The 25,912-nt window shown below is 32.9% G+C and overlaps 1 protein-coding gene across 1 annotated transcript in view; it reads left to right on the top strand.

Moving 5' to 3' along the window:
• The window catches only part of LOC138707725 (solute carrier family 4 member 11-like), a 412,766-nt gene extending 398,363 nt beyond the window's left edge, over positions 1-14,403 (top strand). The window contains exons 14-16 of the mRNA XM_069837591.1: positions 9,244-9,439; positions 12,185-12,354; positions 13,125-14,403. Coding sequence (XP_069693692.1) covers positions 9,244-9,439; positions 12,185-12,354; positions 13,125-13,191 — 433 coding nt within the window. The 3' untranslated portion in view covers positions 13,192-14,403. The remainder of the gene's footprint in view (positions 1-9,243; positions 9,440-12,184; positions 12,355-13,124) is intronic.
• The last annotated feature ends 11,509 nt before the right edge of the window (positions 14,404-25,912 follow it).

Genomic DNA, 25,912 nt, shown 5'->3' with positions numbered 1-25,912 from the left:
TAAAGAACATGAATTTCATATTCATCTATGTCTAACTAAACAAGTCGAAATTTGATTTTTGTCCACATAGATTGGAAAAATAGCACACTGTACGCTGGGTGAAACGGCAGGGGGAAATATGTTAGTGATATAAATGTTTATAAATTATGTGACGCAGTAACGATAGTATTAGTTAAAAAATATGCAGACTTCATCAGTTGCCGGTCATTGCTCTTGTGCTTAGGAAGTGATAATTATTAATTTACAATATTCGTACTAGACTAAGCAATTAATGATATCTAATTCATTAAAATAATTAGTATTCTTTAATTTCCATACACTTATTGTAAGGCAAGATTAATTACATGGCTACAGAGTCTCTTATCTGAGTGAAATGTAACATAATAAGCAGCCACGATCCTAAAGGTCACATTGCTTTCGCTCGTCTTCTCGTGAGTAACCAACAATAAATGGTGTTGACTACGCTTGGGATAAGGGGTATAAGAATGATTAAGCTAGCAGTAAAATAGTCGCGTGCATTCTACTTTCTGATGACTAGAGAGCGGAATTTTAGGCCGTAAAAGGTGGCATTCTAGTCGCCTAAAATATGCTCTTAAACCCCTTTACTTAGGCTCTATAAAATAAAAACTAGTTTTTTTTTTGTTAAATAATGTCACTAATAAGATTAAACATATATTTAATGCAAAATTCTAGGATTAAAAGCAACCCACACATTTCACATTTTACAAGGGTACACATGCATATACAAAATGAAGACATTCTGTCTTTAAGTTAAGGCTGGTTCACAATTAACAGGGAATGGAAACTACAACGAGAACGAGAACGGTAATATTGTTAAAATAAATGTTTTTAAATGATAGCATTCACAATTAACCATAGCGAATGCTCACATTTAAATACATTCATTTTAACATTATTTCCGTTCTCGTTCTCGTTGTCGTTTTCGTTCCCGGTTTATTGTGAACCAGCCTTTAGTGTTTTTCATTCACCAATCACATTTCCATAGTTTGCTTCACAGTAGATGATTAGCACCTATTGTGGCTATTGTGTCGCTCACTGCTGTACTTATAAATGGTAAAAAAAGAAAGGGGTTGTTATCTGTCATGGAATGTAAGAGAATGCTTATTCGGGTACAACTCAGCGAGTTTGTGTTAAATTGCTGACAGACAGAGAAAGATATAATAATAATAATAATAATAATAATAATAATAATAATAATGTCTCACAGGAGTTCTTTTACATGTCAGTAAATCTATCTACTGACATGAGCCTGTCGAATTTAAGCACACTGAAATACCATTTACCTGGGCCGGGATCGAACCCGCAACCTCGAGCACAGAAGACCAGCGCTATATCGACTACGCTACCCAGGCCGACTGAAAGTTGGAATTTTAGGATTGGGCCCGGAGGTACTTCTCGATTGTTTTGTTCACTGCTAGGAAGGAGTTGTTATCCGTCTTGAAATGTAAACGGTACAGGATGTTAAGAAAAACAGTAAACAGTTACGAAAAATGATGCAAAAATTTAAAAAAAAAACTTAAAAATGGGCACTAACGTCGAAATAGGCATTTTTACGCACTATAAAACCCCTTTATTTATACCTATATTTCCATGAAAAATGTAAATATTAAATCTCAAGCTTGTATATATCAAGGAAAAAAATAGGTTTTTTGCCTAAATTCCGCTCTCTACTGATGACGTACAGTATATGTACGTACCTAAATTGAAAATCATTTCTGTTCTCCGTAAAACTAAATTAATATGGTGTTAGGTATACGCTGAAGTATATTATTTTGCGTATTTGACATGATTATAGCAGCAGTAGCAGCTGCTTTATTTTGCCTGGCAGATTTAAGGGGACACGCTACTGAGTTTTCGTCAATTTTGGTCAATGTTAAAAGTTAATTTTTTTTTTTTACTGATGAACTGTATTGACTAGGAACAAACCCATGCACCATTTCATTATAGGTAGTCTTAGCATCATTTTAAAAGTTTAAGAAACAAATTATCTTTATATGAGACCCAGATATTTGTTTACTAAAATTATAAGCACTTTTTGTATATATTTTTTTCCGAGTACATTTTTCAACATAAAATTTTGAAAATAATTTTGCACATGTAACTCATCAACATCTATTCGATTTTAAAATTTCAAAAACTTACAATCAAAATTGTGGAGATTAGAAATCTCAGTAGCGTGTCCCCTTAAGGCCATAAAGTTGCATCTACACGGTTCAATTTGTCATGCACGTGCGCATGCAATCTGGGTAGAATCAAGTTGAAAGCGCGCTTTCAATTAAGATGCATGCAAATTTTGTGTCTACATGGTGCGCCGTGTTGAACGTTATTTTCACTACGTAGTATAGAGAGTGTAAGTGAAATAACCATGCAGATTAAGGGACGATAGGTTACACTTAAAGGAATAGAAAACCTGTATTACGTTTCGAGATTAAAAGCACGGTTAATTAGAAAATTATGTTGGAAGTTTCAGCAGTCTAGCAACATCGCCGCTAACATAGTCGTTTTTCTTCTCGTAATGAAGATGTAAGAGGTCAACGAACTCAGGCCTTTCTCTGTACTCGAGTCTCCCTCTCTCGCTACGACGTTGCCATCTGCTCGCATTGTTCAGTGGCTTGAAATTAGTGATTTTTAAATTAAATTTACACGAAAACTACCCACACTATTGAAATAAGCCAGAGGAATAAATTATTGTTTATTATATTTTCTATCGATATGGACAAAAATCACAATACTACTCGCAATAGTTGCCGAATAAGCGGGTATTAAACATTACAAAAAAACATTTTATCTGAGAAAACCATTAACTTTGCACCAATATGGTATAACACCATTTTGTTACATACAACATGAGTTATTCGCTCTAAAATTCTACTGGGTTATTTCACGTCTATCCTTATATTAATTCATAAATATTAAATTTCAATACAATACTTAAGCCTGCTTGATTCTCAAAAATGTGGTTGAACATACCATACTGTAGGCACTCGTATTTTGCGATAATCTTCAATAAAACTAATCGTACTTGCCGCCATTTCCAGATTAAAAGGTCCAATATCATCAAACAAAACAATTTTCAGTTTATTCACGGTCACCTAGAACAATCAGCTTCTCACTAATACCACAGTCTAGTATATACAGTCACGAAGCTCAATAAGTAGGGAATATGCATCCATAGACAGTTGCTAACCACTAGGATCGCTACTATCGCCTCATCACAGATAATGCAAAATAGTACTGACACAGTCTATTGTTTTTTTTTATTGTATTGTATTCATTAACATTCCATGGTATTCATACATTGCTTAGAGCTAGAATATGGAACAAGTCAAAAAACTTAATACTATTATAAAATCTTAATTTATAGTCACAGTTTAGATGAAATATATACAGACGAGATTCACAATATAGTCTACTAGTGCAACACAAAGTTTTAGTATCAATTTCATGAAGTGTTATTGAATGTCATGAATTCACCTACAGAATAGAAGGCGTGAGAAATTAGGTACTTCTTTAATTTGGCCCTAAATAATTTTATGTTTTGAGTTTCATTTTTTATATCGATAGGGAGGCTATTAAAAAATTTTACTGCCCTATAACGCACTCCTTTTATACTGTTACTATCTGTGGAATTTCCCCCAGAATATTATTCCAAAACTCATTACCGAGTGGTAATTGTTCCTAGTACCCTCAACAACTCAAGCTCCGTGACTGTATATACTATACTGTCCTAATACGGTGTAGTTATCGTTAAATGCTACTGTTGAACGAAATAACGCACAAGATACCCACCGGCGATGAGTAGTTTTCAATTGCTACATGTCCGCTCATATTTAGTGGAAAAAGACATGCTTAATTGAACGCGTTTCATTCACTCTTGCTTGCATTGCCTGAATGCGTAAAGTTGAAAGAAAAGTTGAACCTTGTAGATACACTTTAATTAAGGCCTTCTCTTCCACTCAACCAGGTTTGAAACATATTATATGTACTACATAGAACACAAAAAGAAACAGAATAAAACAACATAGAAATGGGCACCTATTAAATTACCGGTAGGCCTACATAAAATAAATTCAACAAATCCATTTATAAGATGATATACGCCACGGGAATACATACGACAAATATAAACAAATTGGATAACGTAGAAATAGCTCGAGTAGCGTAGACAGTTATCCTAGTGGATTAACCTAGTGTGAGGTTCCCTTGGGTGCAGGGCCCGACTAGGATAAATCGGTCCAATCGGCGGCCATGTCTATTACTTCTGACACACTTTTAGACACCGATTTTCATAAATATCAGTGGACTTTTTAAACGTTAGCTTGCAAGTAACTTCACTTAAATAATAAAATAAAGTCAAATATATAATTTCTTGAGATTATGAGAAAATGCTTTTATGCATAATCTAGAAAACAAAAGTTTACTTCTTATTCCGGTTGCTCTGGTACATAAAAAATGTTTGTCTGAACGGAAGGGGCCCATTTTTCCGAAAACGTTCTTCCGAGTGCCAAAGTTCCGAATTCCATTTTTCCGAATACGAATTCCGAAGTCAATTTTTTCGAATGCTATTATTTTCAGTTCCGAATTCCATTTTTTTAGAGCTTTAAGCTTCAAAGTCTGCCTCACTCGTTTCACCTCTACTGCCTCTCTGTTAGATGCATGTGTATGTGGTGACTCGGCTACACCATTTAATATCAGAATGCTATCCTTTGGACCAGAGGTAATTGGCCGAGCAGTACAGTCCTCAGTGCGGACCTTTATACAATTCCAATAAATTTTATTCGGCGGAGTAGATTTGTTCTTATAATAGCAAAACCCATCTAATAACAATTTCTTTCCTCCTCTTAACTGCACTATCAAGGTTCGTATATCCATGATGGTGCGCCTAAATCAGAAACTTCGGACGTGTGCGTATATTGTTACACATGCGTTTCATAGCAAAATTTCCATTTGTAACAATCAAAAATGTTTATTCTTTAAAACCGACATACATAATAGGAGAACCGGCATACTTACAGGAGAACTACAAACATCGGATGACAAAAATCCCAATAACTAACCAACCAACTATTCGAAAATTTGGTTTCGGAATAATTACATTCGTAAAGCAGAATTCGGAAATCTGTATTCGGAAATTTGGTTTCGGATTTTTGCATTTGGGGAAAATGTACATTCGGAATACTGAATTCGGAAAAATTACCCTGAATGAGTCTATGCAGATATTTTGAATTAAAGTCGAACATAAAAGACAAACTAAAATATCATTGACAACATGATTAAAAAGAAAACAAGATTGTTGTGTAATGTGTGTAGCATATGAAAAGGAACAATGTATCATCTTCCAGAAAACCGAGAGATTTTAAAGTGACTGTAATATTATTTTTATTTTTTCTATAAAATTACTTTCGTATGACAGTTTCGTGAGCTCTTGTGTAAGGAGAATAATTCAGTAGAAAATCCTTACCCTCCATTGATCATCCTGCGGGACAAAATTCCGGCACATCCGGCGACGCTGATATAACCTCTGCAGTTGCGAGCGTCGTTAAATAAAACATAACATTGCTAACATTCATTGATCACAAACAGCACATGATTGTAACAACCAGAAATCTGAAGTTCAATAAAATTGTCCGCTATCAGTGGGTGACTTATAAATTCAACATATTATTACAGTATGAATGATATCCGCCAATATGGCTCATTGGATATGGCGCGTACGCTTCCTAACCAAGCGGTCCACGGATCGATTTCAGACTTAGGCAGAAACTTATCTTCATTCCACGGCATTGGGTGTTTCTCCCTTGTATTGTATTTGTCCTACGACGTCTCTGCAGCGATCCTGCATCGTGCTGACCACACAATCGGAGATGGTCTCCATGCTAGAGAGTATAGTATTGGTACAAATAAAACAGATATTACAATACCTGCGAAAGTAGTAGTATGAGCTGATACTAATTGCTTGAAGCCAAATTCTTTTAAAAATCATCATCTACTATCTTATTCATCTGGAATGGAGTAGCTCAAGTGTTAATGACTTGGAATCGTGATCCGAGGTTGTGCTTGGACGTGAGTTCGAATCCCACGTGGGCTGATTACATGCTGGGGTGTATCCCCAACTGCAAGACAAATGCCAGGTATTCACATGTTCAATTCTACTGATACTAGTTGAATCACAATATTGAGAATGCCCACATGTCCATTTATTTTCACAAACTTGAGTTATATATGATTTCGTATTCTAAACATGTAGACTCATGATATTATGAACAGAAACCCCACATATTCCCATCAACATTCATTTTAGCTAAAGTGTTAAGAAAAAAATAATTTGAGCACAAATCTAGGACCTGAGATGTTTTTTGTATCACCTGAAAAGTTTAGTTTTCTAGACATGTGGAGACGTATTCATAGACATTCTTAGCGCGGGCTTCCGGTGGATGATCAGCGAACTAAAGTTTTTCGTATTCATAAACCAGTGTTAGCGATATGATATGATATGGTATGATATGATATGATATGATATATGATATGATATGATATGAGATACGATATATGATATGATATGATATGATATGATATGATATGATATGATATGATATGATATGATATGATATGATATGATATGATATGATATGATATGATATGATATGATATGATATGATATGATATGAATCCTGTACAAGTAACCAGTCGATAGCCGGGGCTAGTTTAGCACGCTCATAGCGCGGGCTAGCGAATGTCTATGAATAGCACCCTGGGGTTTCTCAATATTCCGGTTCAGTTAACCTCGAAATTGATGAAACAGTGTTAAGTAACAGTTTAAGAAACGATTATATTATACTTCCAACAGTATACTTCTCTCTAGCGTTTATCCAGCTTTCCGAAGATCGCATGTTAAAGTGTTAGAAGAGTGGTATTACAACGCTCTCTAGTGACGCCTCGTGAAACTGTAGAGGACTTTCACGAACAAGGAACAAATAAAGTATAAAAGAAAACATAATTTATCTACAGACCTTCAAATTAGTGATGAGTAATTTTGATGGGACCTAAAAAGAGCCCTCTGTTATAAGTGATGTGTGTGCGTGTGCATGTGTTCTTTTTTATTAACAACAGCATGCTTTGTTGTAGTCAGTAATATTACATGCTTTCTATGTCATGTTATACAATTTGATAGCAATATTTACAATATACTGTAACATATTAAAAAATGGTTTGATTTTACGGTGTATATGTGTGTGAGTGCGTGTGCGCGTAATGTATGCATGCATGTATTGTAACGGTAAAATGTAATATACAGGGCAAGTCTAAAATCATAAAACAAATTAACGTATTTATTATTAATAAACTATTAAAGATAGAAGAACGTAAAAGGCATCAATATACAGTAAAATTCTCAAAGTTTTACTTAGGCCTACATTACAAAGATTCACAAACATTCAATGTGGGAACCGCGTGTCTAGGCGTAAATGAGGTTCTTGCCATACACGAGGCAGCATGTCCATAACGCTGTCGTAACTCTGGCATATCTTGTGGCAGGGGAGGCACGTACACAGCGTCCTTCACAAACCCTCACAGAAAAAAACACAGGGGTAACACCAAGTGACCTGGGTGGCCAATTGCGACATGCCAGGTCATTGGTAGTAGAACGGCCAATCCAACAGTAAGGCAGATGTTCATTGAGGTAATACGGTGGCTCTGTGCTCTTCATTTTACACACAGAACCAGTCTCTTCAAACTAATGGTACTAACGGCAGATGTGTTATCGAGAGGGTGGATCTTTAACAAAACATGTGCGGAAATGTCATTGTACCGCTGTGATGGAATCTGTCTTCGCTAACTCCAGCACACAGAACGCCTTCTCCCCGATCAATCGCCATTGTTACACTAGCGCGGCAACATAGCGAGCACTAAGTACGAATAAAACTTGGAAAGTTGTGATGTTCATTGATGCCTTATACGTTCTCCTATCTCTAATAGTTTATTCATAATAAATGGTAAATTTGTTTCATTCTTTTAGACTTGCCCTGGTATGTATGTATTGTAATGTTATGTTTGTATTTATGGCCTCCCATTGGGTAGAACCTCCCTGGCTCTAAAAAATACTTTAAGTTGATTTATTGATGTAAAAATTTAAATTGTATATGTTAGAATTGCCTGTAGCCTAAATGACTATTAAGAACATCCAATAATCATTTTCTTACCAGTTACTTTTTAAAAGAGATAAAAAGGCTGGACTTGAAAGAAAGAGCTGTAGAATTTTTTTTTCTAAAAGCAAGATAAATATAGTCTAGTGCTGTGGAACAACAATTGGCATATCTGACCGTGAAACGAGCGGGTCCAGGTTCAAATTCTGGTTGGGTTTTATCGAAGTTTGTCCTGAGTCAATTGAAGCAGAATTGCAAGTAACTGTCGGCGTTTGACCTCGGACTCATTTTGTGATCATTAATTCGCATATCATTAACATCATTATCATAGGCAAGGTTAAGTTCTCGGTGAAGCGTGCTGTATTTGCACAAGAGCGCGACTGTTGGGCGGAAAATATTATTTTAGGACAGGAGAGGTAAGCACAATAAGCCTCGGGCTGCAGTGCAAGCCTTCGGGCCACTCCTCCATAAAAATATGTAAAATTGTTTTTTTTTCTGACAAATATTCGTATTAGAGCTGTTTCCACAAAAAAAATCGCATTTCATTTTACTTTATTTTGATGTTTTCAATTAAAATTGAAACTCTGACAGACCTACTTTTTTTCACTTTTTACATGCATAGATTTCAGTTTTAAAATTTATAAATTTTTATTATTTTCATTTTATTACAGAACCATTACTTTCAGTTATATTGGGAGAAATATATTTATTTTCTTTTGTGTTCAGATGTCACAATTTTACTTTTGTTAATTATTTTTGAGCCACATTTTTATGAAAATTTGTGCTTGAAACTCTTAAATAATTATCTCATAATAATGTTGTTCAGATGCCCCAAAATTCCTTTCACAAGGTCAAATTATTGAATATCTTTCCAGGGGAGACCTCACATCACTCTGGTAGCTGAGACATTCCTCCTCTTCCTCCTCCTCCTCCCAGAAAATATACGTACTGTAATGTAATGTCATGTGTATGTCTGTAAATTATGTGTGTATTTATATATTTATTTATGCATTGTAGCGTATATCTCTTGGGATAGGAATAACTATGTAAGATGTATATATTGTAACTGCTCTTTTTGCAGAATTGTGAAAGTAAGGGAGACCAGATTGACTGCGCTCTTCACCCATATCCTGATAGGATTGTCAATTTTTCTGCTTCCTTACCCACTGGCTTATATCCCAACTCCTGTACTCGACGGTCTGTTCCTCTACATGGCAGTTACAGCTCTCAATGGCAATCAGATGTTTGAGAGAATAACACTTCTCTTCATGGAACAGGTAAACTATTCGTTTTAATTCTGTATTTGTAAGAAAAATGAATTTGTACTCTAGATCAGGCCTGCACAAACAGCACTCAAAGAGCGCGCGCAGCGGTGTTTACCGCTCGCCGAAACGGAGAGGAAGATACGTCAGAATGACATACTATCGGTGACTCAGGAGAAGACGAGAGCGGACTGAGGAGGAAGGAATGTGAACAGATAACGTAAGACAACACGAGCAATATTTGTACTGCAGTAAGCGGAAACATTAGGTCTCCTTCTGTTCAACTTAGCTTTAATTTCCATATGCATTGTTACTCATGTTTGTTGCACGAGTAATAACCTGGCTACTGGGATGCTTATCTGAGCGATGTTTATAATAATCAACAGTGATAGTCAAGAAGGTCACATTCTTTCCGCTCGTCTTCTCCTGAGTAACGGACACGGATAGTACCCATAGACTTGCTATAGGTAGAGGAGAGGGAAACGACCACTCAGTTATCTAGTGGAGTGCAGTGTGTAGGCCTATTCTCAGTAACTGTTTCACGTTGCTTACCTACTGCTATGGAGGAATCTAAAAGACTGAACGTAACATTTAACGATTTACAGCTCGAGCTTATTGATCTTCAATGTGCCCTAAGGGCTAAAGATCGTTTGAATAATACTACTAGCCTGGTTGAGTTTTACAAGACTAAACATTAGCAATAATATCCACGACTACACAGCTGGCTGTGAAAATGATTGCTATGTTTGGCTCAACATTTATATTTGTGAGCAACTGTTTTCTATAATCAACTTTAATAAAGGCAGACATCGAATATCTGTAACTGATGTTTCATTATGATCAGTAGGCTACTGTTCCTTTCAGCTGCCAACAGCATAAAACCTCGTTTTGATGTAATAAAAATATAACAAAATGATATTGTACATTTACGTAGCTATAGAATTTCTATTATTTCTGTAAAATAAATATTTCTTTATTAATTAATAATAGTCCAAGATAGTTTTGCAAACACTGAAAGGGAATTCATTTCATAAGCACTCGTAATAGTACTTCCTTTTGTGTATATTTTGTACGAGACCACCCCTTCTTCCAGTCCACCCTTATACAGAGCGCAGCTAATATCTGCATTCCGCTCATGAGCTGTGAGCCGGCTCGGAGAGCGCAAACCTTGTGCAGGCCTGCTCTAGATAAAGAGTTCAGCGGAAAATTTGCGTGTATCTGATGACATGTCATTATTTTCTTACAATTTCATGTTTTAAAATTTGTTAGACATGTTCAAATAAGCTTTCTTAACAGTTCGATTTAAAAATAAGTTTGATCGGCAAATCGAAAATAATTTACTTAAATAATCGATATATACCTACTTATGATGCTAGCATAATTCTGAATTATGACATAGTAAAGGATAGTTATTTATAATGTATTGCCTGCAGCCTCATATATTGCGATTGGATCAAGGTAAATTCATGCTAACGATATTTTCTGTACTGCAAAGGGGCATTTAGCATGGAGGTAAAGCTTTCGCGCTTTCATAATCTTGACATAAGGAAGATCGTCCAGCGCTCTAACCCCATGCGAAATAACCCCCCCCCCGTGCTCATTTTCTGCAAGGCTGAATGTTCTCTATAATTCATAATGCAGGGTGATTCACGAGGAGTTACCACCACTTACGGAGCATATTTCCGAATTCATTTTGAGCAAAAAAGTCATACGTACAAACCTGGATCCTATTCTCAATATTTTCAGAGTTACACTAATTTGAAATTGTTGTAAAATACCGTTTTTTCTTTAGATTTAAGGTTAAAATAATATTACAGATAGAGAATGAACTAAGTTATTCATAAGTATCATATCTTTAACTGGCTGGTGTTTCGAAACTAAAAATGTGTTGTGAATTCCATAGTTGCTTCGAACAGATTTTTTTTTTTTTCGATTTTTAACTACAACATTACATTTTCTTACGTACTTACCACAATAATTGTCACAAATCACGCCACTCTTGTAAACTCTTTGGGTGCTATTCATAGACATTTCGCAGCACGCGCTACGAGCGTACTAAGCTAGCCCCGGCTATCCACTGGTTACTAGTACAGAATTCAAATCATATCCTATCCTATCGCTAACACTGGTTTATGAATACGAAAAACGCTGATAATCCACCGAAAACCCGCACTAAAAATGTCTATGATTACGGCCCTTAAAGACCGTACATTAGGATGCAAAAGTGAACTGTGAAGAATCAAGTTGCTAGAAGTCGTGTGATTTGTAACAATTGTGATAAGTTCGTAAGAATAATGTAATTTTTAGGTAACAATTGAAAAAAAAATCTATACAAAGCAACTAAGAAATTGACAACACATTTTTAGCCAATTAAAAAGTGATACTTCTCAATAGTTTATTCTCTATTTGTAATATTCTTTGACCCTTAAAACTAAATAAAAAGGGTATTTTACAAACAATTTCAAATTAATGTAACTCTGAAAATATTGAGAATAGGGCTCACGTTTATATGACATTTTTTGCTCAAAATATCTTCGTCCGTAAGTGGCAGTAACTCCTCGTGAATCACCCTATATAAGGCATAGCGAGAGAGGAAGTCACATGTCTTTAAATGTGGTTTTTCATTTCTTAAGTAGTCTCTCTTTCACTTATTGAGTTTTCTTCACTCAACTGAATATATGTCCAAATAGGAAAGAAATGTAGACTCCTACTATGCACAAACAAAAACTTGATTTAAATATACATTTTCTTTCTGATTAGGCTGCATATCCACCAAACCATTACATCCGCAGAGTCCCACAGAGGAAAATACATACATTTACAGCATTCCAAACATTTCAACTTCTGGTGATGTGTGTGTTCGGATTCGCACCAGTGTCGTACCTCAAGATGATATTCCCATTCGTCATACTACTCCTATTACCAATAAGGTAAGGATTAACTGTAAATTCAATGCAATAAAATACTTCTGTATGATATAACTATTGTTATTTGCCTCATGCTGATGTAATATTTCACTGCTATTATGTTATTTATATAAACAGGAACATGTTTATAATAATCATGAACATGATACTATTTTGTTTCAATATTATTTTCAAAATTTTCCCTATCTTTAAATTGAATGTCTGAATTGACAAACATCCCAAGTCAAAAATTTACGGAATTTTACTTTTTACTTGACATGTTGTGTTTTGCATAGACTACCATCCTGTAAAATATGATATCTCAAGTCCCACTCTAAGGTTGTGTTTTTGAATCATACAAATATTTATTTTAAAACTATTATTTTGTAAGCCTATATAGCTTCTTTGTTGTTCTGAAAAGAAAATTACTTCAAAGGACTTAGGATGTTCGTCAGTTCAGACCTTCAATTATAAATACGAATATAACTTCACCTAGTAAATGAAGAGAAGAAAATACTGTTGTAATTTTAAAAATTGAAGTGAGTATTCATTGTCTTCAAGGAATTTTGAATTGTCGTGTCTTATTTCATATTAATCAATGTACAAAATCATACATTTTCTTAATAAACTAATAAAGAGACAAATTATATATAATTTAGGTTTCATATTTGTTATAATTATGAGATAATTATTCGGCCTTTGGTTTAAGCATGTAATTGTATTTGAAATTCTGTATATTTGTTAACACATCTGCTAAATTTCCTGATCTGTTTTTTTATAACTTATGTTCCTAGACATCGCTTGGTGCCATTGTTCATTGAAGACAAATATTTGGAAGCCCTGGATGGAGAACATCAATAATTCCATGACACATCAATCAATTCTCTATTTGTGATGGGAGTGGTTTCATATCTGTGAGATGGAAGCTTGCAGTACAATTTTATTACAAAATTTCCTACGGTTTGTATATTTAGAGTGTCAACTCTGGGTCTTTAAATACAATTGGTATGTATAATTTATAACATTCTTTCATATATATTTTATGGAAAAAAAAATGAAACGTAAAACCGTTTAGCCTATCTTCATTGCACGCTTGAATTACGAAGGTGGTTAGTTATAGCTTCGTGCTTCTTGTATGATTCATGGAATGGTGAATAGTTTTATTTATAGTTTGATTTAAACAAAGTTTTCAGCTATAGAGTCTATTCAATTCGTGATTTGATTAATTGCAAAGCCTTTCTTTAAAATGTTCTTATAGAAATTGAGGCGTCTTTTATAAAAACTGCCGAACTTCAAAATAGCATTTAAAAAAATGATCATCATTTAAAGTTTATCTTCAAGTGAAATTAAGACATACTTAATGAAAACCAACGTAACCAGTTTTGTCGGAAGGAAATACAGTAATGTCAAGTATCAGTGTGCGTTAAATGAAATTAACGTAACGTTATTCAGCTAACTATGATTGGTGGTTCTGCTAATCTCACTTATTACAAACATGTGTGACAGAAATAAACAGACTACATAAGCTATTTCTGCCTTCTGGATGTATTTTTTCTAAAAATTAAAAGAAAACCTTTTTATGATTATTTGCAAAAAGAAATATTTTAAGCGACGAATTCAGTATAGAGATAGCAATAACTTTGTTCGGAAGTCTCGCCTCTGTAATGCGGATTTCTTTTTGATTTACAGGAGGATGAATATTGAAAGGTTAGATTTTTCACAGTGAGATACTTAGTTTGTAAACTATTAAATGTTAAATACGATGGTTTTTAAGTTAATACTGATAGGATTCACTGTTATTCTTAGTTAATAGTTTATGTCCATAAATATTTTAAACTTTTCGTTTGTTTCCGCGAAGTATCGACAGAAGAAGAAAACAAATTCAAAAAAATCGTCTTGCCTACACTGATACTTAACGTGACAGGAAAGGAAAACTTGACAAAGACAATCGTAAACAACTCCATTCAATATCATGTGTTACAATACAGAGGTGTGAAAATTATTAGAATAATATTAATTTTAAAGGTTTTTTAATAGTTCCTTAACAAATATTCATTGAATTGATGAATATTGGTATATAATATTACTGTACTGACGTAGGATATATTTACTACTAAAAATGCCGGAAAGCATTGTTGTACATTGGTATTTTTCTTATTTTACAATTGTTATTGGGAATTCAGAAATTATTATATAATGTTGGCGGAATTGGAAACATAAAAAATTAATTAAGAAATGCTTTAAACAAATTGTTCTTCGCGTTTAGATTGTTGTGAAGGTTCAAATAACGTATACATCTGTTTTGTGCACATAATGTTTTATGTTTCCAATTCCGCCAACATAATATAATAATTTCTGAATTCCCATAACAATTGTAAAATAAGAAAAATACCAATGTAGAACAATGCTTTCCGGCATTGTTTGTAGTAAATATATCCTACATCAGTATAGTAACATATACCAATATTCATCAATTCAATTAATATTTGTGAAGGAACTATTAAAAATTAATATTATTCTAATAATTTTCACACCTCTGTATATAGTCACGTAACATTACATTTCATTACGTTAAGTGCATCACAATCCCAGCTTTAGTGTCCACCTCCTGAACTTAACCTTCGTAATTTAAACTAGTTGCATTAAAAAATACTCGCAGACAATTCTGGACATTGTTTCCTTCCTTCACTGAAAGAACTCTTATTGGGCTATGTTTTTCTTTTGTTAAAGTATTTTAAATTGAGAAAAACGCTATAACCTCGGTTCCAGTAATTGAAATAAAGTTAGAAGGTATGATTATGTAGGAAAAGTATTTTAACCCTAGCAATACTAAGTTATTTTAAATAACACGCAGTACCACGGGGGGAGGTATTTTGTGACCACTACGAAAATGTTTAATTTTGAACAATATTTTAACATTTGTAACCAACAAACAGTATGTACTATAATAAAAGAGAAAAATTGAAATTTCGTTATATATTTTTGAACAATTACTTCAACATAAGAGTCTGGAAAATGTTACGCATCACTTTCTTCACACCTGTCCTCAACTATTAAACAGGCTATAGTTTTACTACAAAAATGTTTAATTTTGAAAAAAAAATTTTAAACATTTGTAATCAGTAAATAGTATGTACTATAATAAAAGAGAAAAATTGAAATGCCATTTTATATTTTCGAACAATTACTTCAATAAAGATCGGATAATTTTTGTTCGCTTTGACATATTTTCGTATTTTAATTTGCGGATATTTTTTGTTCACCTTGACATATTTTCATATTTTAATGAAATTATCAGTGAAAACGATTGAACAATAACACAATAAGATACAAGGATTCATAATTGAAAATACAATAAATAATATTTTGATATTTTTTAAATACCAAATACATATTTAAAATATAAATTCCAGGAGAGGTGGGCACAAGGTATTGCTAGGGTTAATTAGAAGTGACGAAAGGCTAAAAGAATTTCATTGCTTTTCAAAACAGAAGGAGACAGAGGAATTAATTTCTACACAGGAGTCTGAAGTACTAATTACAATTAAGTCTTTCGTCCTTAAAATTAATAAATGTATTTAGAAATTACTAAATCCATGTTAAATCCCTGTATTCTTATTTTAGTTTTATCTTAAAATTTATTTTTTTATTACTGATAAATACGAGAAAAATTCGTACCGGCACCGGGAATCGAACCCAGGACCTCTCAGCTCTGCGCGCTGAGCGCTCTTTACCAACTGAGCCATGTCGGGACACGATCCACGGCGCCGGCCGAACCCCTCTCGTAGTACTGTTTTACGGGCTTACTAACCTGCATTTGAGACGATACACGTCATATGTATGCAAGAGGGCATATTAAATGACTTTGTGGCCGTATTCAACATCAGTTTAATGAAAACTGCTAACAGTATATATATATATATATATATATATATATATATATATATATATATATTCATATGAATGAGGTGGGCGAGACCTCATTCATATGAATATTTGATATATATACTATATATATATATATATATATATATATATATATAGGCTATCAAATATTCATATGAATGAGGTGGGCGAGACCTCATTCATATGAATATTTGATATATATATATATATATATATATATATATATATATATATATATAGGCTATCAAATATACATATGAATGAGGTGGGCGAGACCTCATTCATATGAATATTTGATATATATACTCTATATATATAGGCTATCAAATATTCATATGAATGAGGTGGGCGAGACCTCATTCATATGAATATTTGATATATATATATATATATATAGGCTATCAAATATACATATGAATGAGGTGGGCGAGACCTCATTCATATGAATATTTGATATATATATATATATATATATATATATATATATATATATATATATATAGGCTATCAAATATACATATGAATGAGGTGGGCGAGACCTCATTCATATGAATATTTATATATATATATATATATATACTGTTAGCAGTTTTCATTAAACTGATGTTGAATACGGCCACAAAGCCATTTAATATGCGCTCCTGCATACATATGACGTGTATCGTCTCAAATGCAGGTAGTAAGCCCGTAAAACAGTACTACGAGAGGAGTTCGGCCGGCGCCGTGGATCGTGTCCCGGCATGGCTCAGTTCGTAAAGAGCGCTCAGCGCGCAGAGCCGAGAGGTCCTGGGTTCGATTCCCGGTGCAGGTACGAATTTGTCTCGTTTTTATCAGTAATAATACAACTGACTAGTTAAGACTAGTCGTGTAATATTCAATGAGGTGGGCAAGCCCTCATTCATATGAATATTTGATACATATTTTTTTATTGTTGTTTTGACAGACTCTCTGGAAATATGAATATTCTAGCGACATTCAAAGTTTTTCCTTTTACTGGTTGTTTTGCAATTTTATGTAAATAATTATATATATGATTATCAAATCAAAGATTTTCATTACAAAACAGGAATAAAACCTTGCATCTAATATAAAATTAAGTAATGAGACTTCTATACAGGTGTGACGCAATTAATACAGATTTGGGTCCACTTTCATCACTATTTCAGTAGCAAATTTTCCTCTGGAAGGAAATAACATTTCATGACTTTCGAAAATAGAAGAAAAAAAGCAACTCAGATACAAGACATCAGCCAATGACAATTTAGTTGATTACATGCTAGGTGGATTCTGCTGCCAATTAGCTCTATCTTCAAGAATAATGCCAGGTCAACAATGAAGCACAAAAATATTTGTCTATATTATTGATATTTTATAGTGAACATCAGTGTTAAGTCTAAAACCTGTCATTTTGAATTTATAAGAAATTCTGAGGTGAAACTGAGCAACTTTTTTCTAACAAAATGAGAAATAAAATATTGAAAAAGTAAAATAATCACAAATATTGTACATAATTAAGGAGCTTACACTATTAAAATGATTTCTTCCGGTGACAAGTGTTGGATGGTTTCGACTTAGTGAAGTTTTTCTAAAACTGTGGAGTGAAAAGACATTGTAGTAAGATGCAATGTCGTAATATTTACTTTTATTCCTAAAAGCTTGAAAACTAATTTGACGCCCCTTTTTGAAATTCTAAATTCTGCATCTCGTAATTTTGTGATTTTTAATTAATTAAGCCTATCGATTGGGTTCTTGTATTTACATTCTGCAGAGAAGTGTTTTTTTTTTTGTGAAAATCTAATGCTCGCCATTTGATCTCTCAAGAATAAATAAAGTTCTTTCTCTGTTACAGAAAAATCTTTCGTTTTTTTTTTGTCTTTCACTCAGTCGGACCATCCACTTCTTCTTTTTCACATTAGCGTGAAAGTTTTTTCTCACAAACCTCTATAGTCTAGTTTGTAGCCGAAACGTTTGACGTAATAAATGTAATGTTTGTGTCGTTAAGTGCTGTAAATCTGTAAATTATTGTCATTTTCAAAGTAAAGGCAAACGTCTCACTTTCCAAATCACAAAAATGAATTTGTTCTCAATTGAACAGTTTGTACTGTTCTCACTTTTTAAAATATTGTATATAGTTATGTCTATATTCATCTTAAATGTATGTATAATGATAGTGCTTCTTGACAGCAAAACCTGCAGTGTATTCTGATAAATTATAATTATTATGACTGCATAATTTATTAGCGAATACAATATTTTCATCTACATTCCCGTGTGAAAATATTTGTCTGCTATAAAAATTATCAAATGTAGTATAAATGTTAGGATAACATCACAGATTACCTCAGTGCTTTCATTAAGTAGGTGATTGTTTTTAAAATAGGTTTGTGGGGAAAGGCTATCACATCTTTCTGGCCAATAAGTTAACAACTTTATTTTTGTTTCTAGTCATATTGAGACATCTCTTAGGCATCAAAGTGCTCAGTTTGTAATATTCATATTAAAATATTGTTTTACGTATGTGAAAGTCAGTACTAGCTATGTTCTTTTAGTTGAAGACGATCCTTGATTATGAAGTCTAAGTGTTGCTCGAGCTACAAAGTTCTGAGAAACACTATTATGATGCATAAAGACAACTAAAGTGAAATTACAAGTGTATTTACTAAGCCATTGATGTGTTATAAAAGTGTGTCCATAAAACACGATTTCGGAAATAATACTGGTCCATTTTCATCAAATGCATACATGATATGTTGAAAACAGTGATGTGCGTCAACGGGTAAAGTTCTATAGTCTACATCTACACGTAGACTATGTAATCTGTGTAGGCCTTTTTTAATAAAATCTTTTTTTTTTTTTTTTTCAATTTTACGTTATTATTTTGTCATTTTCATGCTCTCTGCTTCATTATTTTGTCATTTTCATGCATTTGCAAAGAACCCAATATATTAATATACTAGAATATTATCGGAACTATGGAAAAACATAAATACCCAAACATCAGAAGTTTTACTCAGCTACCAAATTGAGAAATAAGAGGAACTTTATACACCTTTCACCTGTATTCTGGGAAAATCCGCATTCTTATTACAGCTAATTTGGGAGGGCTTCCTTGGTGTGAAAGGGAGCTATCGTCACTGAGCATGTTTTTTGTAGGTGGAAGTGGAAGCTACTAGAGCAATAATGCAATGATATAATTAAAATTCCTATTCCAGCCTGGTTGTAAGTGCTTCTATGCGAATATGTCATCGTGTGTATAACACGCATTTCTAGTATATATAGGATGCCAAAGTACTCATTTGAGACAATTTTTTTTTCTCGAATTCGGCGAGGATATTTTTTCTGTAAGTGTTCAAATTATTTTTTGCAAAATAGCCCATGTGAAGTGAGTGACAGCAGAGAAATAATTTACCATTCAGTAACATGTCACTCGCGAAGAACATTTACGTAGTATACAGAATATCAGTAAAAGGAAAAATTCCCAACTGTTACTCTCACAACACGCATTTACGGGTAAAAACACGTCCTCAAAATTTTACAAAGACTCGTGTCAACTTGAATGTGAACAAAATAGTTAAATTCTTCTTTCTCTTTTCATATATTTTCGACTTTGGAATTACATAACCTTCCAATAATGATGGCATGCAGATAGTCAGTTATTTTGTTTGTATAAATTGTAAATGGAAATTGCTTTGATATCATTATATATTAGAGATTATGTGGAAACGTACATGCTGCTATTTAAATGATTAAATATATTTCAGATTAATGGGTTATATTATTTTAATTTTCGGATCATTTTATTGGGTTCATTTCTTTCATTTCATAGGTCACTTTACAACATTATTAGGTCATCAAAATCCGTGCCATGATCATCTCCAAGACCTATCTAGTTTAGCTTTGAAACTTCAGAAAATAAGTAACATACAATCACACCTGTCAGAAATCGTATAGATTTGATGGGTCATCAAAATTACTTGCATATATACTAAAAATCATACAAGAATAGATCTGACATCAACAAACACGGCAGTACAAAAGTATTAGGCCTACTTCGCCAAAATACTGAACGTGATTTGCAGCGCGCGAATTAGCACGTGCATCCTGTATAGTCTAGTTTAATGATACAATATGATGTGTACAGAACCCATACTAGGTTATTTTAAAATATTGTTCCTTGCCTTGAAAATCATTCTGTGTTACTCTTTAAGGAGGGATGTCACGAATTTGGTGTCAAAAATCGAATTTTTGTAAATATGTTTTTCGTAATCCACATAGTGTAATTTAAATTGTGTATAAAATTAAAATTTTAGAAAGCCTGGAAGTGTATTAGAAACGTTTAAATGTTAAACTCTGCACCTGCCACCACGGCTTTTTTTATTTTTACGTTTCAATGCATTTTTCTCGAATTTACATTTTTTGCAGAATAAAGCCTTTTCTCAAAAAGTATCAATTCTACAGTACTAGTGCTATGATTCTTTAGGAGTTGTTCATTACATACTGCAGAACATTTGGAACTACAATGATGATAATTCATTACTTATTTTAGTTTGTAGGGTATTATATGAAAAAATGTATTATTTTTGCAACACTAAGTTCAAAATTTTTCACATTAAAAACTTATACGCATATGGTATTTATTACAGTTCAGTAATCTTACAGCAGTGTCAGCTTCATACAGTAAAAATTTCAAATGAATTGCATAATTAGGATACAAGATATGGCTTTCATACTAAAAGGGCGTAACTGTTAAATGTTTTATAATATATTTATGTACATGGGTATTATCGTAGGTATTCAATTATATTTTGTCTATTGAATACAGTTATTTGTGTTTATGCACACAACATTTCATGTCTTTAACTTATAAACTAAGTTTGTAATGATTTTGTTAAAGAAAAAGTTGTATTTTCAATAACATCCCACCTTAATGTTTTCCACTCTTGTTTTTAACAATAGACGAAGGACCAGGCACAACATTCATTTTCACTATATCATATAAAACACAAGGTGAAGTACATGTATGAACGCGAAATAACCTCATTACGAGTACTGCTGCAACTAGATAAGTACAGTACTACCAATATTCAAAACCATATAGTTCAGGAAGCCGTGTAGGTTACGATTAATGAATTTTTTCGTGTTACAGATAGCAATTTTTGACGTACGAGTTTATGATTCATTAAAACAATGTAAGGCATCCTCTATTTCGGACTATTATAAACTGAATCTGTTTCATTGCAAAATGGTAAGTAATAGTTGGCAAAAGTGCGAATTATCCTACGATTTGTTTTGCTTTTCTCATAATTGATGAAAAATGTGTTTCTTTTATAGACATTGAACCGTAAGTAATGTCATTAATTTCAATGGTTTATTATTTGAGACATTTCAAACAAAAGAGTGCAATACAATTTTCCTTGTTTTTGCTTGCTTTTCGAGATGAAAATTGTTTTATATGAAACATTTCCTGGCGTGTTTTGGAAAAACCATTGATTTAATTCCCAATATGTTCAATCAATTTAAGAGAGCAGTATAATACGATGATAAATGATTGTAAGAATTTTAGTTTCGCACATTTAGAGAACAGAACTAAAATTCTTCCAATCATGTATTATCATAATAGAATGATCCCTTGAATGGACCTAGCATTTTGGGAATTCAATCAATGGCTTCTCAAAAACACGCTATAAAATGTTTGATATAAAATATTGTTTTTTCTCAAAAAAGGAAGCAGAAATGAGTGAAATTGTATTAAACTTTTTGTTTGAAATGTCTCAAAGAATAACCCCCTGCAATTAATTACATTATTACGGTTCACTCTGTATATTCGATAATGGTTCAGTTCATCGTGTTGCAAATGTAGGGCTTATGTTACACCAATATATCATTGTTAATGGACATGACTGTATAATACAAACCATTTATTAGTATACAAACCGAGGCAGAACTACGTTACAGTTTTATTGGATGCGACAGTACTGTTCAAAATAGGTCCACTTAGTGATTTTATTAGGGTAGATGTGTTTCCAGACGTTCCAACTTCTATAAAAGTAGTTCTCTATATACAAACTTTTGACTCCATTTGTTTGATTCCTTAATGTCCAGCAGATTAACTAGGACTACTTTTTGTGTACTAAGCCACCATTAGCCAATCATAACATTAGGCCTAATATAAACGTAGGCACTGTGTTGTGTCCCGCCATTTTGTTTACAGCAGCTTTTTTTCTTGGCTAGTTTCTAGTACCGATATATTATACTCTCAATTAAAGTCATTTAATTGGGTACCGGTACTTAGTATGTATTATAGTAACTTTGTAAATAAATATTTGTAAAGTTGTAATGTATATAGTATAATTAATGTAATTATTATAAATATAAATTTAATCGTATTTCATATATATTCTAGCATATAGTGAAAATAAAGTTGAAAATGGTAGCTAAACTTTGTAGCCTAGCAGTACCGGTACTTTTTATTATTTTAGTTTCTTACGAAACAATAAAACTACTTTTTTAATCTATTCGTCGATAGATTTACATAGTCTACGTGATAAAAAGTCATGTAAACTAGGCTATTACACGCGTAGACGTAAAAATTGTAGTCTACGGCACATCACTGGTTTAAGAGCTTCTTTTAAACATCCTATTTCTGATAAAACAATTGCCGTCATCTTGATGTAGAATTCTCAGTAATTTGTAAAAATAATTATTATATTGTACATTAGTTTCATATTTAATGTATACGTGTGAAATGTCTAGAAAGTAAACATTTTTAACAGAAGATTCTACCTAAAGAGGTGAATCGTATCTGCACGGTATATAGTTTTAAAAGAAGAATTGTGTTAAGTACTCGTACTTTACACATGCTTGTGTAATATTTAATTTAAAAATAATGACTGTATTAAACTAATATTTCTTACATATTTCCCCACACACTATAACAACTTCAGTGCTGTATATATTTCTCCACTTGAAGGAGTAATTTTGACACGTATTTCAGATTTTGCCAAGTAACTCAATTAGATTTTTTCACGATTTAAGACGTATCTTAACAATACTATGACGGTTTCAAAGAGGGTCATCCCGTGGGTTTGAAGTGCACATGGAGTGCTAGAGAAAATGGCAGGATCGAAAAGTAAATAGTTATGGATTTACGACTTATTGAGATTAGTGACTGTAAATCTACGGCATTATCTTGTAATGTTATTTATTAAACACAAACAGTAAGTAATACATCAAGAGTGTCTCCTTCTTCTTCTTCTTCTTCTTCTTCTTCTTCTTCTTCTTCTTCCATGGTACAACAGCCTTCTTAGGCCAAGACCGCCTCAATGATTCTCCTCCATCTGTTTCTGGTCCCGCGCTTCATTTTTCCAGCGGCTTACTCCGATTGACTTCAAATCTTTTTCAACGTCGTCGAGCCATCTTGTTGCTGGTCGTCCCACTTTTCTTACTGTCTAGAATGGGTCGGTAAGGGTGACTTTTTTACATGGGCTATAATCATCCATCCTATATAGATGCCCTAGCCATCTCAGTCTGTTGGCCTTGATCACTTTAATTATATTCGCATCATTATACAAATTGTATAATTCAGTGTTATATCTGATACGCCAGGTACCCTCTTCATTTACTGCGCCATAAACTTTTCTTAACACTTTCTTTTCGAATTCCATTAACCTTCATCAAGAGTGTCAGTTCTTAAATATAATCAATGAACAAACAATTGTTTCACATAATTTAAGCAATATATATATATATATATATATATATATATATATTACATTTACAAGGAGTGCCTTCAAAATGTAATATTCTTATGTAAGTTACATCTAATTTGTTTTGCCTACCGAAAGCATGAAGGTATTGAACATTTAATAATGTCCTAGCTTGTTCGGATTCTTAACTCTCTTGCTGACAAGGTTCTTTACAACTTACTACTACCAAGCGGAGTAATACAGTTATCCCCATCAAAATCATGGTAACACTCTTTGTTAAACTCTTGAAATATTAACAATGCATATGAGGAGCATCATTTCAAAACGTGTTATGTTCCCGAATTCTAATTTTGCAGGAAATAATAAAAACGTTTCTCTCTTAAAGTGTTTTGAATATATAGAAAAATGAACTGCCACCGTGTTAACATAGATATTTATGACTGATACTGATAAAATCTGACATGTGTTTCCTATCACAATGCGGAGCAATTTGACTTTTAATTTGTTACTTAATACGATTTTACACGACACAATATATTTAATACATTTTGATCCAACACCTTTTGTTTCTTGCACAATGCTGTTTCATTTATTTACCTTTTTCACAGAGATGTCATTTATTACTTGTTATAAACTAACACAAATTGATATTTGAGATTAAATATTCTGTGTTCCTGTATTTCTTATCAACGAAATACTGTATCAGAAATTATACTATTGACAAAATTGAAGCTACAGAGGTGTGAAAATTATTAGAATAATATTAATTTTAAAGGTTTTTTTAATAGTTCCTTCACAAATATTCATTGAATTGATGAATATTGGTATATAATATTACTGTACTGACGTAGGATATATTTACTACTAACAATGCCGGAAAGCATTGTTGTACATTGGTATTTTTCTTATTTTACAATTGTTATGGGAAGTCAGAAATTATTATATTATGTTGGCGGAATTGGAAACATCAAAAATTAATTAAGAAATGCTTTAAACAAATTTTTCTTTGCGTTTGCATTGTTGTGAAGGTTCAAATGAACGTATACATCTGTTTTGTGCATATAATTTTTTATGTTTCCAATTCCGCCAACATAATATAATAATTTCTGAATTCCCATAACAATTGTAAAATAAGAAAAATACCAATGTACAACAATGCTTTCCGGCATTGTTAGTAGTAAATATATCCTACATCAGTATAGTAATATTCATCAATTCAATTAATATTTCTGAAGGAACTATTAAAAAACCTTTAAAATTAAGATTATTCTAATAATTTTCACACCTCTGTACATTGTTTTTGAGTACCCTTTAGTCTCAAATTAAAGCACTTAAGTACAGTAGAACCCCAATTATCCGTCACCCTATTAACCGATTGGCGGATTATCCGACTGTCTATTTCTCGTTCTTCTTTTTCTTCAGAAATAAATAACTTATATGAAGTACTGTTTTGTGCAAGTAGGTGCTACATGTTTTTGCTATAGACTGATATTACATGCCTTTATCGTTGTACAACACTGTCTAAAGTTCAAATTGTTGTTCTGTAAATATAACTTATAAATCAAATGTCTTCCACGGATGAAAAAAAAAAGTGTTGTGCTAAGTATCGAAAAAATGGAAAAAAATTGAAGGTTTTAGAAAGAAAAACTGTGGCACCTCTTGCATCAAAATACGAGATTGGCGATACAACTGCGTAATTTAATAAAAAAAAACAAGCATAAAGTTTAACAAATTATATTACACCTCCTGTATTCCTATCTTTCCTGACATAATCATTACAAAGGTCTTCTTGGTCCTTAAAAAGGCGTCATTGATAACCAAACTTAAATTAGTGAACGTCTGATTCACTACTTAGTAGAGACCGGCAAATCACACAAGACTCACGCCCGTACCTGCTTGCCGTCAGGCTTGGGTTCCGGTGACGCTACGAAGCAAGTTAACTTTTAGCCTAAACCCATTGAGCCCGGGTT

The sequence above is a fragment of the Periplaneta americana genome, chromosome 10, assembly GCF_040183065.1.
Source record: "Periplaneta americana isolate PAMFEO1 chromosome 10, P.americana_PAMFEO1_priV1, whole genome shotgun sequence".
NCBI classification, from domain to species: domain Eukaryota; kingdom Metazoa; phylum Arthropoda; class Insecta; order Blattodea; family Blattidae; genus Periplaneta; species Periplaneta americana.
The sequence above is the reverse complement of the archived record's forward strand: the minus strand, read 5'-3'. Positions and strand labels throughout refer to the sequence as shown.